The sequence below is a fragment of the Podarcis cretensis genome, assembly GCF_951804945.1.
Source record: "Podarcis cretensis genome assembly, chromosome: 1".
Classification (NCBI taxonomy): domain Eukaryota; kingdom Metazoa; phylum Chordata; class Lepidosauria; order Squamata; family Lacertidae; genus Podarcis; species Podarcis cretensis.
This window is the reverse complement of record NC_137170.1, coordinates 76,836,835-76,848,518: the sequence shown is the minus strand read 5'-3', so window position 1 is coordinate 76,848,518 and position 11,684 is coordinate 76,836,835. Positions and strand designations below refer to the sequence as shown.

At 44.5% G+C, this 11,684-nt stretch overlaps 1 protein-coding gene across 32 annotated transcripts in view; it reads left to right on the top strand.

The window, feature by feature from the left end:
- The first annotated feature begins 514 nt into the window (after positions 1 to 514).
- The window catches only part of TNNT3 (troponin T3, fast skeletal type), a 42,598-nt gene continuing 31,428 nt past the window's right edge, over positions 515 to 11,684 (top strand). For 15 of the 32 annotated variants that reach the window (XM_079987657.1, XM_079987660.1, XM_079987684.1 and 12 more), the window contains exons 1-2: positions 515 to 658; positions 11,496 to 11,527. In XM_079987657.1, the coding sequence (XP_079843783.1) occupies positions 11,508 to 11,527 (20 nt within the window). In that variant the 5' untranslated portion in view covers positions 515 to 658; positions 11,496 to 11,507. The remainder of the gene's footprint in view (positions 659 to 11,495; positions 11,528 to 11,684) is intronic. The other 17 variants (XM_079987674.1, XM_079987668.1, XM_079987671.1 and 14 more) reach the window with 3 other exon arrangements.

Sequence of the window (11,684 nt, the reverse complement as noted above, 5' to 3'; positions counted from 1 at the left end):
CCCATTCTTTCCCTCAAAGAATTCTGGGCATTGCAGTTTACCCCTCACAGAGGTACAATTCCCAGCAACCATTAACAAACTACAGTCCCCAGAATTCTTTGAGGGAAAAGAATGCGCTTGAAAGGCACACAGTCTTTTGCCTCGGACCTTTTCGAAGAAAGCATCTGCGTGGCTTCTTATGTGCGCAGCCTGTAGTGTGGTCAAGACGGGAACAATTAATGGGCTTTAAAATAGCGTAGACAACTGAAGAGCACCAGGCTCCACTCTTCACCACACCAGCCACCAGCTCCTTGGCGCTGGACCTCCTTCTTTAAATTGTGCTTGCTTGCTTGGGTTTATAAATATAGAAACCTAAGCTATACGATGCCCCCCCCTCCAAACTTGTCCCTCCCATCTCAGCCTGGTGCAGTTCCTTCAGCTGCTCCTATACTTGGTATGACCTTTTCCCATCTCTTCCCCACCCCCTTCCCGGCCCTCTCCCTTTCCTTGCTCTTTTCCTCCCCAGTGTTGTGAGCCTGGTGGCCAATGAGCTTCTCCAGAAGATCAAATGTCCCTATAACAGGAGGACTTAATCGCCTGGTGGAGTTTGCAGACCCCGCAGCCTTTCTCCCATTCGGCAGAAAGCTCCTTGCTTCTCACAGCAGCTCCCCCCACTCAGGTAAGGAGGAGATTCAGGCAAAGGGCGTAGCTCTGTGTGAAGGGGACCCAAAAGGAAGAGCAGGTGCAAACCTCCGAGAAAGGAGTTCAGGGAGTCATGGGCCTAGCATAAGGCTGCGTGTGCACTTGCATTCTTTTCTGCAAAACATTCTGGGTTCTGTAGTTTAAGGCAGAGTTTAAGGCAGAGGTACAGGGTGGGGCAAGCCAGGTTTTTTGCCCCTTGTGAAGCCTCCATAGGGGCACCACTGAGGCTCCCCACCTGTGTGTGTGTGTACACAGATGAGCATGGGTTGTGTGTGCCCAACTGGATCTTTGACCTGGGTGAAGTAAAGCCTAGTTTTGACCCTAGCTAAGGCCAGCTGGGAATTGTAGCTTTGTGAGGGGTGAACTGCAGTGCTCAGAATTCTTTGAGGGCTTGGAAAGTGCTTTAAAAGTTATAGTATGTACACATCCTAAGTCCATGTCTTGCTGTCATTTCCCTGTTGGGCCTACCATTTTTCTTACCTCTTTTGAGGGGGGCTTGCTTCAAGGTTGTACTAATAAGCAGTGGCAGTCCATGAGAGATAGATAGATAGATGATAGATATATGATAGACAGATGAGGGAGGGAGCGAGAGCATTTCAAAAGTGGAGCCTAAAAGTGAGCACTATGTGGCCTTGGAAGTTGTCAAGAAAAGTATATCTCATATTGACCAGGCTTTCCCAACCTGTCACCCTCCTGATGTTTTGGACCACAATGTCTGTCAGCTCCAGTTTGTATGGCCATGGTGGCTGCAGCGTGATGGCTGTTGTAGTTCAAAACATCAGGAGAGCACCACTAGGTTGCTGTACACAAAGCTCTCAAAATCTTCCAGTGGTTGTAATAATCTCTGCTGAAAATGCTGCTCCAGGTGGAGTTTTCCCTCACAGCTTGAATTTAACTACAAAGGGGAGATAGAAGTTAGGGTAGAGATAGATAAAAGTAAGCCTTTTATGTCAAATGAGGTAGCCACTGAAAAGGAGGGCAGTCTCAGAAGGCTGTGGAAATAAAAGTGAATACTAATTAGTACAGCTTTTTGGCAAAATCCCATTGGCTTCAAAGAGTTATAGTGGCATGGTTTGGGATTGTTTTAGTTGTGGACTCAGTGTGCCAAACGTGATGGGAGTTCAGTTGAGAGATGAAGTGATATTGAGTCTCACGGCCTGGCAGCTGTTCACACATTGCATGCATTGGTTATTCCCAAGTCTACTGGTGAAAATGTAATAAATGTAATTCACTTCCTTGAAAAGTAATGCTGGACTCCAGGAATGCAAAGTATATGGTTTATAAGGAAACATGTTGCACGTATTATGCAGTTCCCACAAACTGGATGAAAAAGTGTGAATCTGAATAGTTTGGGGCTGACTAAGATTTGTTAGGATTCTTCAGTTTGCATATGCCTGCCAAGTTTCTACAAGCAGATCAAACCTGATGGGGATTGCAAGGCACTAAATTAAATATATAGTTGCCATATTGGGAAACAGTGGCGTAAAAATTATTTGGCAGGAAATAGGCCAAAGCATAAAATGACTGAGGAATCAATGAATGGCCTCTTTTGAGTAGAAGTGTATCAGTAGCATGTTTGTTGTCGTGGCTGAGGCTGCAAGCTTACCTGGGAGTAAACCTCATTGAAATCTCTGGGACTTACCTGTGAGCAGGTGCATAGAATTAGGTTGTTTCTCAATCTTCACAAATGTTGGGGTCATTTTGATTAAGAGCATACCAACAGTTAATTGGTGTATTGTTTTTTTCCTTCACCATATGCGGAGAAAGAGACACATGCTGCTTCCAAAAAGGAACGGGTGGGGAGAATGAATCTGCTTTCCTACACTGAAATGTGATTTTGGTCAGTGAGGAAGTTGCCTGAAAATAGCCGGGCTATGTGACGACACAGGACGAAGAATCAGTGCTTCCTTCTAGAGGCTGTTTCGAACCACTCTGCATGGCAGCCTCTGCCCCCAGATGGCAAGTCATTTTGTGCACAGCAGCTCACAAGGTGGATTGGATAACTTTCTCCATGCCACTGCAGGCCATTTTTGGCTGTTTGAGCTGCGATGGAGAACATTGCCACACGAGGACTGCCACGTGTGGCAGCCATAATCTGGGAATCAGCCCACAACAAGTGGACTAGAATTTCTCCCTTGTTTTTCCAGAAGTACAAGGTCCAGTGCACCACCCCTGGTCTCCCCTGCCACTCTCACCTTCTGAAGCATTAGCGATCAAACTGTGTGTGTGTTCACCATAATTTAGGTTTGGGCCACATTGACTGGCTACTCTTGAATATAAGCCGCAACTTTTTCTATGGGCTAGGGTGCAGCAATCTTGTGTGCGTGTCTGAACATGTTATTTGTCTGACAGACACCAGTATCTTTTTTCACCTTAGACCAGGGAAGGCCTACGAGATCTACTTTTTTCCACCCCTCACTAGAATCTCAAATCTACCAATTGGAGCCTGGTGCAAAATATGTATATTTAGAATTGGAGAATTTGTTTTGAGTACCAGAACAGAACACAAAAATTCCACACAAAATCCACTCAAACTTCCAGTATAATTTTGGATGGAGTGGTGGTACGGGGGAGTATTCATGTTTCTGTGATTGTGAAATAATTGGGAGTCAGAAATCCTTGCTGACTGATTGTGACCTTCCAGGAGATCTAGATCTACCCTTTGCCCCGCTCTGCATAGACCAACCAATCTGCTCTTTTCTTGCATTATCATGAGCTAACTTGTCATTGGACTATTTTTCCCCCCATGTGGAAGATGCTGCTTTCCTGACCAGATATTCCTTCTATCTTTGGGTTGAAATCTTTGCACATTTGAGACTAAGCCTCATTGATTTTAATGGGACTTACTTATGAGCAGATACACAGAGAATAATGCTGCAAACCTGCAGCTGTTTTTATTCAAAGCGTCATGTTTTAAAGGGAAAATTCTGTGGCTTGTGGATGTTTAACTATGAAACGATCACATTGAGATAGAGTTTGGCTGCCGTTTGGTTTATGTAACACCTTAGCATATAGCCATCCATAATGTGTTTTCCTGTTGCATTTATTTGCGTGGAAAGTTTGAACAACATCTGTGATGCCTTCTGCTGTCAGATCCTTAACAGAAATGTCACAAAGCAGTCCAGCAGAGGGTGCAGCTGTGTGAAAAGGGATCGATAGGCCAGGTTTCTGAGTCTTATTCTTAGCTGACTCTGCTTGCTTTGGAAATGAGCAGAGGCATGAGAGACCAGCAGCACAGATGGATGGGATTAGGAACGAGCAACTTGGGCTGCTGCTTCTTACTCTCAGGGCTTGGTTTTTTAAAAAACTCCGGCTGTTGGAGTCTTGGTCCCAAATATAGAATCGCATTGCCACCATCTAAATGGCTACAAAGAATTTCTACTGAGACAGAGCAAGGAAGAAAATGCAGGGAGTGTAAAGAAATATGTCCTAGATGGTTATCGGATAAGTCAGATTGACTAGATATTCTGCCAGGGGAGTGGATCTATCTGCCAAATGATAGATGGTGGCCCGGACAGTTGCTTCATGATTTTCTCGTGCCAGCAACCCCCACTCCCACCCCCACCTCAGACTTCTAGCTTTACCTGCCAGGTCTGCTCTCCAGTGCATGCCCATTTTCTTTCTCTATCTTCCTCTCATCATCTTGCTGCCTCACCTCCCTTGTATGGCCAAGGAGAGGGAATGATTGATAGGAGGAAGGCTATTTTCATAAATGGCTTCTGAGGTGTGAGGGAGTGAATTCAATCTATCAAGGGGAAGATGGGTACATTCTCAGCTGTTAAGAAGCTCCGGAGGAGATGGGGACTGTGCTTTTAAAGCCAAGAGTTGGAATAGATTTAGGCCGAAAGGAACATATAGTTCAGAGCAGGAAGCAGAGACGGGCCTGGGGATTTATGTGACAGAATCATGATCCACTTTCTCTCATTCGATTTGGCTCCATTTCGAGCATTTATTTATAACGTCTGCAGTTCTGCACCGGGGAGGGAGGGCCTTACAGAGGGGTTTTTCTTTGGGGGGGGGAGTTTCTTTGAACTGCAAATAAGGTGTGCCTGCCTGGTAACTATTGTAGTATTGGTTCTTTTGCCACTGACAGAATCATTGAATGTTTTAAAGTCATGCAAAACTGGCATGTACTACTGCTAATAATACTACTACAGCAAACTGTCCTAAAAGGATAAAGGCCATGGGATGAGAAATCTGTGATTTGGCCTTTTTGACCCAGCTTTTTGTTTTTCTTTTTTTGAAATAATTCAAAGCAGCTTTTGTGGGCTCTGATACTGATGAGAGCTTGGAGGGGGGGGGGGGGAGCAGGTATGATATAAATGCCTCTCTCTTTCTCTCTGTTCCCCCTCCCTCTTTCTGGTGTGGCAAGAATAGTAGCTTGAGAAAGCAGTTTAGTTTAGGTGGTGGTTTAAATATCCTCTTCAATCAAAGTGGGAATTCTTTTGTAACTGTTACTGTTCTTTGGAAAAAAAACAAGGGTCCATTCATGAAACTTCCATATCTCATCTAGTTTTGGCTCCAAGTCTTCTACTGTCTCCTGAAGACCAGCAAATTGGAATGTTTGATAGATCAGGATATGGAATACATTCCAAAGACTGTCCTACCACAAGACAAAATGTCGGGAGAAGATTAAAAACAGAGTTTATTTTGAACCAGGCTCCTTAGGACTTTGAAAGAAGGCACATCTACCTTAGATGTTGAAACTGGTCCCCCTCAGAAGCTTTGAGGGTGGGCAGCACTTATCTCATAGGGTGGGAGGTACCAGAATGCAATTCTCAGATTCTGCATGGACATGCATGATCTGAAAACTATATCCAGGCAGCAATGGAAAGGAATACTTGAGTTGCATCTCTGGGATTGTATACTGCTTCAGTGGCGCAATATACCGAAGCACTAAAATAGTGCTGCCACAGGGAAATGATTCGGTTGCTTGTGCATTTGGGTCAGCCTCAGTTTTGATGTGAGGATTCTTTTGAGGGGTATTTCTAGCCCTTTCACAGCACTTCCCCTGATTCCTGGGTCAGTAATTGTTATAGCTGAACAGGTTTGAGTCTTATTTAAATGTACAGTGTTGATATGCCATTGGGACCACTTTTCAGTAGCAGAAGTCAGCTGTGGTACATGTGATATACTCATCAAGAAGCGAGTGCCTCTGAAGGTGCATGTGGAGTACATTTACTTGCTAACTTTCTAGCACCACTGAACATTTTGGGTAAAGGAGAAAACTGAACCCTGGCTCTTCTCCTTTTTAGCTATCAGCCACAGGATATCAGAGGAAGGCAAGGTGGTCTTTAATTCCCATGATGCTGTTTACGAGGTGATCTCCCAGACTGCCAAAAGCCTAGGAGTGCATAAAGCCTAGGAGAAACAGTTTGAAAGTGTTAAAGAGACCAACTTTGAGACAACTTTGGAATATATGGCTCTCTTCTTGACAAAGTGAAAATACGTTGACACTCAGATTTAAGAACCAGTTGAATGAACAGCCACCCCCCCCCATTTATTCCCCCTAACATTATGAATATTCCATGTCAGTTTTTCCATGTTTTCCATGTTTTTTCATGTCAGTGCAGGGTGTAGCCTAGTTATCATAAATGGTGATGATCCATATCACCTGAATATTTCCAGGTCATTTGGATTATTTTCTTCAAGTATTTGAGTTGTGTCATGATATTGTTGCTTATTTTTTATCAGATGCAAGCCCTCATTACAATTTAGGCCCCCCCTTTTTTACAATTAATTCACCAAACGTGTGTATGTTCATATACCAAGAAGCACATATTCAAAATCTGCACACCATTTTAAAAAAGCAGAGTTTGGATGATATGGCCCTTCCACATCATGGTTTAGTGTGCAATTTTTTTTTTGCAGTGTCCACATAACATTGTCATTATCAGAATGCCATCTCAGATTTTTCCCACTCATTTGATACATATTTACCATTTCTGGGTTGTTTGTTGTTTTATTTATTGGATTTTCTGCAGAATTTCCACCCTCCCTTCCCAGCAGGTGGTGGGTTTGTGACACCCAGTGGGTTTTCCTGCTATCGTCCCACCGCCTCCCAGCTGGGACAATGATCAGCCGGCTGGGGTGGGGGTGGGGCGAGGGCCAAAGGAAAAGAGGCCGACCCCTCGGCCTAATCCTCACTTCGATTCCTCCTCTTGCAGGTTCATTTGATAAATGAAAAGAAAACAAGATCATCTGGAAACAATGCCAGAATAGGACTGAACCAGATTTTCTGGAATGTTTGTGACACAAAAAGGAGCTTTTAGGGGAATGAGATGTTCTTGAAAGACACCCCCTTCCCGGCCCACAGCCCTTTACCTTTTTTCATGGTAGTTCATGGCTGTTTGTCTTTGCTCTCCATTAGCTTTATTTGCCTGGAGTTCCATCCACGCGTTGCCAGATTTGCTCGTAAGAACATAAAAAGAGCCCCAATGGATCGGACCAAAGGCTGGTCTAGTCCAGCACCCTGTTCCTACAGGGGTCAGCCCAGATGCCTCTGGGAAGCCCACAGGGAGGAGGCGAGCAACTGGCATTCAGAGGTATGCTGCCTCTGATACTGACAGTGATATACAGTGGTACCTCGGGTTACATATGCTTCAGGTTACATACGCTTCAGGTTACACACTCCGCTTACCCAGAAATAGTGCTTCAGGTTAAGAGCTTTGCTTCAGGATAAGAACAGAAATTGGGCTCCGGCGGCGCGGCAGCAGCCGGAGGCCCCATTAGCTAAAGTGGTGCTTCAGGTTAAGAACAGTTTCAGGTTAAGTACAGACCTCCAGAACGAATTAAGTACTTAACCCAAGGTACCACTGTACAGCTACTGTGAGTAGCAGCCATTGATATCTTTATCTTTTGTCCATTGTCACTGCTGAAAAGGAAGAAGGGTGATTAAAAAAAAAAAAAAAGTTTCAAAGTTGTAGTTGATCAGGACTGCAAAGAGCATTCTATGCCGTGCTGCTTCCTCAGACGGTGCTCTGAATGATTGTTAGAGGGCATGGACACTTGGGGAGGGAAGTCGTGGATGTCATGGGGGGCCTGCAATGCTCACCTGACCTTCTTCCAGTTGCATAGATGCTGCATACTTGGTCAGGGAGGGAATGATGAGGTGACGTGATGGGGAGATCGGTGTGACGCAGATGCACCAACAGGGAATCTGACCTTGCCACCACCTTGCCCCTCCATCTCAATAGGCAGCAGCAACACAGCTGGAGGGAGGTCAGGTGAGCGGCATCCCACATTACTGTGGGGAGGGCATATCTTGCAGGGGGAGTAGACGTCCCATGGACTGTGTACTACTTTCCTTTGGCTCAGCCCTATATCTGAATGAATTTATACACAGAATTGGTGGTTCTGACCTAGTCAAGCTTTGCCATCTCTTGTATCAAGTGCCTGCTTTTGTCTGAGTCACTCATGTATCGTCAGGTTTTGTTTTAAAGCCTGACTAATTCTATGCCAAATTCTATGCCCCCAAATACATATAGCATATGTATAAAAGAGTCAAGCTCCATGTGGTACCCTAGTTCTTCAGCATAGTTTATTAATACATAATGATCATTTATAGGCATTGCTGCATGTATCTGTTTCTGTGCTGGTTATTTTAGGAATATGCCTTTATTACAAACATAATAATGTATGCAATCGTTGAGATTTTCTGAAAGTTGCATCCCTATCTGGCTAAAAATCTGTCCAGGGAGCAAATCACTTATCAAGTCTGGTATGCAAACTTTTACTCGATGAGTCCTAAGGAGCCAATCTGTCACTGCTTAGAAGCTCCTGTTATTTTCAACTCCTACCCTGGAAATGAAATATCTTCTTTTGCCACATTCCCAGGACCCAGTACTTACTGGCAAGACTCTCATGACCATTATGAAATCCCTAGTCAGTGGGGACCTTTTCTCAAAGTGTCAGCAGCAGAAAAATATATATATGAAAGGGCAACAGAATGAACCCATTTTCGGAACCTTACTTTTTTAAAAGCTTACACGTCTTTAAAAGATGTGTAAAAATGACCATGTCTTTCCTATTAAAATGTATTCTGTGATTGACTGGCATAATTATAAATTAGCCCTGAAGTCAGTCTTTCCCAACCTGGTGCCCTCCAGATGTTGCTGGATTACTGATCCCACTGTCCCTGACCATTAGACATGCTGGCTGGGGTTGATTGGATTGGTAGCCCAAAACATCTAGAGGGCTCCATGATGAGGAAGGCTGCTATAATTTTTAATAGCATGTTCACAGACATTTTTGCAGTTGTTGGTCCAATGGATGATTTGTCAGTTGAGGTCCCACTGGCAGGGCAGGGTGGGGGGAGTTCTTGGCCAATTTCTACCATTAGCAGCAACCACCCTACAGATTCATGATGCACCTAAAATGGCCCCTGCTTGCTTGGAATTGCATTAGCAAATAAATCATTTTTTTTTAAAAAAAAAAATGTCTGTGCTTCTGCATCTTTATTTCTAAGCTCAGAAGAACGTTAAAATAGGTGTGTTGGACAAAAGCCGTTCCAACACCTCTCAGGTGGGCGCCATTTCCATTCTAAGAGAATGAAGGAGGTGTTTGTGGTGAGTTCCAGCACCTCTTTTTCTAGAAAAATAGCACTGACCAAAACTATTTTGGGAACAGTTAGATTGGAAGGGGACTTTGGTGACTCTTCTGTGTTTTCCTCTTTGCTATGGAGAGCCTGTACCACGCCATCCTCAAAACCAAAATATTTTCTGCCTGTTGTTAGGGGTTTATCACTGGAACGCTCAAAACCTCACGACGCAGCGGAACGGGTGGGGTTCGGCGCAGTGTTAAGTGCACACCCTTCGGAGTGTTTACGTTGTATCATTAAGTGTTGTCACTGGGAGCTGGGCAGGACCCCTTATATGGCAGGACTCTTGCCTCCAGGATTATTAGACCCTTCTGAAATAGAAACCTTGTGAGCCGCAGATGTTCCTTTAGGACGCACATCCATCTGCCTGCTCCTTCAAGACTCCTCTCATATATCAGCTGAGTAATGAACTCAAGTCGGGGCTTGGGTTTCCTGGGGAGGAGCCTCTGTTTTCTAATTAAAGCTCCGTCTATCATGAATTTTGCTGGATGTTGGACGAAATCCCTCTTGCAGAGTTCATCGTCCCTGACCTCTCCGAGGTTTTCTAACCCTTTAAAAATAGTTCTGCGAAGACGTTGCTAACCGTCACCAAAAAAGTTGTTGCTGTGCTTTCAGTTCTCCTCTGAGGCTTCTCCTGCCACATTGTGCAGCGTAAGCAGCAAACGCAAGGCCAGGTTGACCAGGCACTTAGCTGCTTGGGCGAAACAGTGGTAGCATCTCTGCTGCCTTGAGCACCATTTGCTATGCTGGGAAAGTGGGAACTCAAATCCCTCATGATCCCAGGTTTTTCCGGAGCTTACCCAGTGGTATTAAAGCTGGCTGTAGTAAATACAAGAGCTAGCCAGATAACGTTACCCAAATAACCTTGTTAATTCTGGCACTTTTCCATCCACCCTTTAACAAATGAGCCTGCAGCTGATCTCGTCGTAGTTGTCTTTGGAATGAATAGAAGCCCTGTAACCGCAGCAAATGGTGTGTGTGTTTGTGTGTGCGCATGCACTCACACACAGAGCCTGTGTTTTATTTTATTCATTCAATTTATATCCCACCCTTCCTCCCAGAGGAGATCAGGGTGACAAACATAGCAAAGCAAATGATAAATATATCTAAAAACTGTTTAAAAACATTCTAGAATAAAAAACCCCAGTGAAAACGTTTTCTCAAGATGTTATTGCCGGGCTGCCAGGAATATTGTCTTTCAGCCACCATGCCTGGGTAAACAGGAATGCTTTTAAATTTACCCTGAAAATCAGCAAAGTGGAAGACTGATATAGCTCACTAGGGAAGGCATTCCACAAACGGGAAACTGCCACTGAAAAAGCCCTGTTACCGGCCACTGCCAACTGGGCAACCCCTGTGGTAGTACCACAGCAAGGCCTTACTTGCCAACTGTAGAGTCCAAGAAGGTGCTCTTTGGGGTATTATGCTAGTACTAAGTCTCTGAATTTGGCCTGGTACCTCACTGGCAACCAGTGCAGTTCTTGCAGGAATAGTGACACATGGCCTCATTGGGCTGCCCCGCTTAACTAGCCTAGCAGTTGCATTCTGCACTAGCTGAAGTGTCCACACCATCTTCGGGAGCAGCCCCCCAAACAGTGCATTACAGTAGTCCAGACAGGATTGCAGCATTCCTCTCCCAGTGGTATTTCCGTGTTGGCTGCTGAGAAAGAGATATGGACCCAGTGGGAGCTTTTTTTCTATGCCTATTAGCTGTGGTGGCAGTGGGTGGGGTGGGTGTAATACACTAGACTGCAGACTAGATCCAGCCCATGGGCCAGCGACTTTCCATCTCTGATCTAGGGGAATGTTTCTCACTACCAGATATCAGGTTGACATGCCTGAAGTTGCCCATTCACATATACATTACACAGTGAGGGCCTGATTGTGTTCCATCTAGTGCTCATAATAACGTGAGTTCAATTTGGAGGGCTTGAATACCACAGTGTTTGACATCTTATTTCAACTTGGAGTTAAGTGTATGAATTACTGTAGTTTATAAGGTTCGGCTCAGACAAGTGACAGGCTAGCCTCCCATTTGATGATTAATTTTACTGTAGGGTTTATTGTATTGCTACAATAATCCCTTCTTCAACTCATTTAATTGCCATTGCTCCACATCATATCATGGGATTTTTTTTACATCTATAGAAAGATCAGGTGTGCATGGGTGATATGTCACATACTTATTCTGCTCTTCACTTGTTCTTTCATCTAGAAACCTGCCAACATGTCTGACAACGAAGAAGTGTAAGTAGAAGCATATCAATATTACCATTCGTTTTAAAGGGCATTTTTTTTTGGGGGGGGGGGAGGTTTTCTGGTAGTATGAAACAACTGGCCCTCACAGGTACAAAGTCATGACCTGTTCTGAAATCAATGAGAAGCAACACCTAATTTTACTGCA